Raw genomic sequence first — 6,591 nt, 5'->3', positions numbered from 1 at the left:
TATCTGACAGCTTTAGTTAAATGGGATATACTGACAGACACGATGCTACCCAATAATATATAAAGTAGTGAGCTCCAGCTCATTCAGTACATTATTGAAATGTTGCTCACATGGTCTTATAAGCCATCAATATAATTTAGATCATATTTTACACTGTGAATGGAACCATTCTGGTGAATGAGTACTTATACTTTTGATACTTCATGTGCATTTTCATGATGACACTTCTATGCTACATAACTTCAGAATGCAGAATTGTTTTTTTGTATTTTTACATTGCATAACAACTTTCACTTAAGTTAATGATATGATACTTTTTTCTCCATTGCTGATTCACAAATTCAAGGATATAAGAAGTCATGTCTGCACACAGATAATATATAAAATAATAATAATAATAATAAAACAAGCAATAAGTAACAACAAAAACATTTCTATTGAAATGCCTCAAAGTTGCACCGCAGGGCTTTCCTCAAGCACATTCACTGTCTTTTGCACATGCATGCTTTGCACACTAGATGGCGCAGTCTGCCAACATTTCATCCTCCTGCATTAAGAGCTTTTTGTTGTGTCAGAGGACTCTCCTCTGAGCCAAAACTCAGCACCATGGACAGCAACATATGGATTCCTGCCCCTGATTGCTCTCCTTGATGGTACAGGATATGATCTGGTTCATTTCCATTCTGGCAGTTTTTGGGTACTCAGGCACGTTTAAAGAGTCGATTTAACAAATAAAACGTCTGTGCAGTGGAATACCAGTCTGGTATTTATGTCTGCTTTTCACAGACAGTGAATACTTAAACACAGGCCATCATAAAATAGGTCACTCAAGACAGAGTGAGAGGCTGAAAGAGGCACAGCAGGGAGACATACAGCACTTTACTCTTTATCAACCTATTCTCAAGTTTGACTAAATTGAAATTTTCATGCGATCATGAATATATGAACAAAGCTGCCAGAGGAAATGCACACTGGAGGGCAGATAAAATGGGGATGTATCAATAATGCACAAGTAATGGGATCTGTTGTAGGGAATGCGACTCCCATTCTGACTGTCATATTTATAAACAACAAGTTAAGAGGTTGAGCTTTTGTGTCCAATGTGAAAAAGTATCGGGGCCAGCATCCCTGTTTGACTCCCAAATTTAGGTCTCTAGTATCTGGGACATAAATCCATAATTAGCAGTTGTGTGTTACTTCTTCCCTCACTTTCCCTCAGGCACAACTGCCACACGAGGTAAACTACCACTCTGGCTTTTATGTTGCAACTCACTTGATCAGCAAAGTGTATAAATGCTGGTATCACAAAGCAGTGAGGGGATGTTTCTTTTACACACGGACAATTCCAAGGTTAAATAAAACATCTACATGACATGTCTGGATGGAGCCTGAATTTGGACAAAAGCTACTGTGTATAGGTACCCGGCGGCAAGATGTAGAACAGTTCCCCAGATGCACAGCAAGGACACAGAAAAGTAAAACTACAGGACAGCAAAGAACAGATCGCTGTGCAAAAATAACCTGAGTAATACACAACATGTCAGTGAACATAAAGGACAAGGTTTCACTCTCCCCAAATATCTACAAGGAAACACACTGGATTATATCTCTTACACACTGACGAGTGAATTAACTGCAGCTTAACTTCACATTATCTGCAGTTACAGCATCAGGATGGAGATGGAGATTTGTTTGATGCAGAGGCACAAAGTTAACGTTTTTGAGTGTGGATACTATAAACCACAAACATGAGAATTTGTACGACAAAATTTGGTGGATGAACACAATAACACAGGCAATGATGATAATAATCAGAGTATAAACAGGTAAATATAGTTTTAGATTAGAACCAATATGGCAGGTAAAGGGCTTTCATGAGTTTAATTTAGAGCTTAAAATAAAACTAGAATTGACTGAAAACACTGAACAGCACACAAACCTTTAGGGAATGTAACAGAGGTGAATAATTTCACTAATCTCACTACTGCAACTAACGTCATGTGTCAGACTTTGCTGGCACATACATAGTAATACATAATAATAGTAATACATTAACAGTGATGCAATCTGAGTCAATTTGTGCAAATACTGTAATCAAGTTTCAAATTCTGCAGGACTTTACTTGATTATTTTTCTTGAGTATTTCCAAAATATGCTAATTAATAATTGAACCTCATTGCAGTTCAACGTGAAGTTTTACTTGTTCTTCACTGCATTTACTGCACAGCAGGTTGAGATTGTGCAAACTAAACCAACTACACAGCATCATTTAAAGTAATTAAAACAACCTCCTCAACCAACTACAGCACTGAATCACTGCCTACACACTAATTATCCAATACTTATTGTAATAATATAACACATAATGATGTAACACTGACAGATGAGGTCCTTTTTCTACATAATAAACATTCTTAGCTTTGATACAGTTGGATTTTGTGGATAATTCCTCTGTACTTGATAAAAGTACAATTGTGAATAATGTGCTTTTACTTGTAGTAATTTTACATGGTTATGTTGTTACTTGTATTTATGTTAATGATCTGAATGCTTTTACACCACTGGGGGTCAATAATGTAAAACATCATCATCATAAGTCACTGCTATAAGAACCTGACACTCCATTTCTGACCAAATCTTAACATTGCAAATGCATCAATCTCAAAATGCAGTCCTGTCATGGTTGACTCTGTTACAGGCATCAGAATATTCTGTATCTTGCTGCACATCGTCCTCTCTGGGTGGTGTACGTAGCAGCCTTAACACATTTCCTCCCTCCACTAAAATCAGGTCATGCTGATAGCTTTTCCCTGCTATTGGCCATATCAAGCCGTTCTGCAATGCTTATGCACGGGTCTTAGCTCATCTCACTGTGAAGTGATTAACAGATAATTATATGCATGGGTTGCATAACAGACAAGTAACACTCGGAGCTGGGATTGAATAGGTTGTCATTTAATGAGGAATATCTGACAGCTTCACATGTAAAAAAATTGTTTGAGACTTCACACCTTTTCTCTCGCTTGCTGTTTCTGTGGTTTGAGTTTGTGTTGTGACTGTTTCACAGTTTCTGGCCCTCTCATTATAGTAGGTCAATCACCAGCACGTCTTGGTTTGCACGGGGAGTGTCACAGACTTTTCCCAGCAGGACGTGTGTCATGCTGATCTGTTTATTAGCCTGACTGTATCAGTGGATTATCAGAGAAATGAGCTCAGTCGTCTCCACAGAGGTGTTTATGAGGCAGCCCACGCAATCCACACAATATTGAGGAAACTGGCAAAGCAGAAACATGAATATAAAGTTACTAACTACAACACAGACACTCGCGGGTTGTTGGAAATAGCTTCTGTGTGGTGGCTGTGGATGCATGACTTGGTATCAAAACCAGGTCTTACTTAGAACGTTTAACCAGTCACAGCTTTCGTTTGGCTCTTTGCCTCAGAGCCTCGGTCTCCAGCAGCACAATGACTGGCTCTGGCTCTCCTCGGGAGCCTGGCTCACTTTGATCCTGTCCCAGTGGTGCTCTTCATTGGACAGCCCGGTGTCGCACAGCATCATTTGTTTGACAAGGAAGGCACCTGCCTCATCAATATTTACATTGTCCTATACAGGGTGAGGGAGAATATGATTTAGAACATTGTGTATGCATCTGCTGAGTTGAGCGTTTGGCTCTGTGTTTGAACCCTTAGCTGCAAGTTGTTCCTATGTGTTAATATTTGAACACGCTTTACGAGCAGACTGCTGTAGTGTTAAAGTTCACACATACAGTGTAGTATATCCTCATGCAAGTCTAATTGTAAGCCACAAGGTCCATTGATAGCTGTGCTCAGGCAGAGTGCAAAAGGCAAAAACACATTAAACAAGCAAACTTGTGCATAATTAATTCAATAAGTCAACTAATCAGTGGTTGATTTAGAGCAAAATAAAAAGGTAAGAGAGTTTCTAAGTGTCTGTTATCAAACTGAACCCTTGTACTATGTAATGCAGTATAGCTGACTAGCCTCCAGAGCACAACCTCATGTATATTTACATTTTTCCTGCATAATGACACAGTGAGACTATGTAATTTTTGCTCAACAACCTTTGCTGAGCCATGGACACAGGTTGTTAATGGATAACGTCATATAAAGTGCTTCTTCATGGATTGAGAAAAATCACCCACTTCTAGGAATAAAAAAAAAAAAAACATTTAAAGACCCACTGACTGATAGGACAGCAATGAAATGCTAAAATATAGTGTAACAGTAGCACAGTTAGAGAAGGGTCATAAAATGACTCTTTAATGTGAGCAATATGAAACAATATGTACCTAATGTTAACCACCACTGGCCAACATTTGCCAACATAAAATGCTGGTCATACCAGACTATAGTGGCAAAACCTCCGAAGGTATTAAACTGAGCAAAGGTGCATGTTACTGTTATTTTACAAACAGGCTAATATTTATCTCCTCTTGTCCCATTCAGGCTTGACTCGGCTAATAATGCCTCTGAGAAATGTATGCATATCCCTACCTGCTACTGTCAACACATTTCTCTCTCCCATAATAACTGTAGTGCAACACACACCTTTGCAGAAGTCTCAAACCAGCCCAGGAATCTGTTGTCTTTACAGAAGCTGTTCAGAGAGGACACCAAGTCTTCGTCCCTGCCTGTCAGGTCACATTTGTTCGCCAGCAGCACAGCAGGGATCGGACGTCCACTGTCAAGACAGACTTTGCTATCCAGGTCCTGCTTCCACTCTGAGGCAGCCCCCAAGGTGGAGCTGTTTGTTATATCAAAGACCACCACTGCTCCCATCGCCTCTTTGTAGTACACTCTGGACATCTTCTTAAACCTCTCTTGGCCTTGAAGGAAGAAAAAATAAATCTGTGTTATCTATGTTTCCCCAGAGCTTGTGCTCAAATCTGACTCCATAAGTGAAGATTAATTCATTTCCCACAGATAGGCTGTTATTATTTGGCAGTTTAAATTTCAAGTTGCACTCAACACACTGTAAGCAATGCCTCTGTTTGTTTATCTTGCGCACTTTTAATTAACATCTTCAAATTGGATGGTTGCTTTAACGTTATGTAACAAGTGAGAGACTAACTAACAATAATTTTTCTGAAGTAAAATGGTATGTTTCCATGGACACTGGTTAGGATTAAAATTAGATCTGCAAAAACACTAGATACTTGCTGTAGGTTTACTAGCTGCAGTTTCCAGGCACGAAAACATTCAACATACTTATTATAACTTATTCAGCAGTTACAGTCAAATCATAGCAGGATTTATTAGGATTTAAAGATTATTTTTGCAGATTGGATCTAGTGTGGAGGCCATTTGGTTAAATTTGAAACTCTCAGAGGCAAAGAGCACTAACTACATGAGCAGTGAAGTGGAGACAAAGCGGTTTAAAGTTGTAAGGCTGGCAGCCATTTGGCCTAAGTAGAATATTTATAAACTAATAATTTAACCCCCAAAATTAATTGCAACAGATTCTACTTTAAACCTAAACGTACAGATGCTGCACTACCAAATGGAGAGTAATCACATTATGTAAGTGAGGAAAATGCAGTGTGTACAAACAAAATGAGTTCTTTCAGTTTTCTTGTCAATTACTTTTTAAAAGATAACTTTGCTAATATTTTTTTAAGTTCATAGTCCATGGGTATTCAATATTTTTCTGTTTTTAGGTGTCTGCCTGTCTGTCTACTACCAATATGTGTATTGAAATCGATATAATACCTAAATCAGACAGTTTATCAACTGCAGATGACAGCCGGGAGGAAACTGTCAAGTAGCTACATTTTTAGCTTTAGCTAAAGCTAGCCGTGGCTATCTAAAATAATACTTTACTGGTCCTACAGCAGCGGTTTGAAGTGTTACAGCATAAAAAAGGAGTGTAATAGCAAGAGCATCAGTAAAATAAAAAATAAGTGAATAGAAGTAATTAACAAAATAAGTGCGATAAATGAATAAACAGGCTCAACGGTTGAACGGTTAGCTTTTAGCAGCTAACTTTGCCTTAGCTAAACGGCTAAAGCAAAGTTAGCTGCAGTTTGTTTTAGCTCTGCTTTGTAGTGACTGCAAATTTCACACGCTGTTTTCAGATATTACACATTTCTATGACCACGTTATTCTAAATGTTAAAACAATATTACTGTGTTTTAGCTTTGAAGGGCAGACTGAAACTCTACAAAACTAACTTCGTAATTTTGACACTCACCTGCAATATCCCAAAGCTGCAGCCTCACTATTGTTTGGGCATCCCACTCCAGTGTTTTCAGAGCGAAGTCAACTCCAATAGATGCTTTGTAAGTTTCATCAAAGCATTTATTAACATACCGCATTATAATGCTGCTTTTCCCAACGCCTAAATCTCCAATGAATAAAACTTTGAACAGTTTGTCTGTGCACACTATCACTGGACTTCCTGCCATGTTGTGGCTGAGACAGGTGAAATAATCTTTTTCCTAACCCATAGCAGATGTCTCAAGTCTTCTTGTTCCCTGAAAGACTTCCTCTTGTGTTCTTGTTTTGAATTTCTTCCTCCAAACCAAAGCCATAAATCTTTGACCTTTGGTTTAAAACAGTTGCTGTGAGTAG

The 6,591-nt window shown here is 38.5% G+C and overlaps 1 protein-coding gene across 1 annotated transcript; it reads right to left on the bottom strand.

Annotated features, from left to right (window-relative positions):
- Positions 1 to 2,939: 2,939 nt before the first annotated feature.
- rab32b (RAB32b, member RAS oncogene family) lies at positions 2,940 to 6,565 on the bottom strand. Its single transcript, XM_018703720.2, has 3 exons — positions 6,212 to 6,565; positions 4,570 to 4,847; positions 2,940 to 3,604 (listed from the first exon to the last, which is right to left on the bottom strand). Exons 1-3 carry the CDS (start codon positions 6,423 to 6,425, stop codon positions 3,440 to 3,442), a joined length of 657 nt encoding a protein of 218 aa, XP_018559236.1. The 5' UTR covers positions 6,426 to 6,565; the 3' UTR covers positions 2,940 to 3,439.
- Positions 6,566 to 6,591: the final 26 nt, after the last annotated feature.

The sequence above is a fragment of the Lates calcarifer genome, linkage group LG19 (assembly GCF_001640805.2).
Source record: "Lates calcarifer isolate ASB-BC8 linkage group LG19, TLL_Latcal_v3, whole genome shotgun sequence".
Lineage (NCBI taxonomy): Eukaryota > Metazoa > Chordata > Actinopteri > Centropomidae > Lates > Lates calcarifer.
Note: the sequence above shows the minus strand (reverse complement) of the source record. Positions and strands in the feature narration are given on the sequence as shown.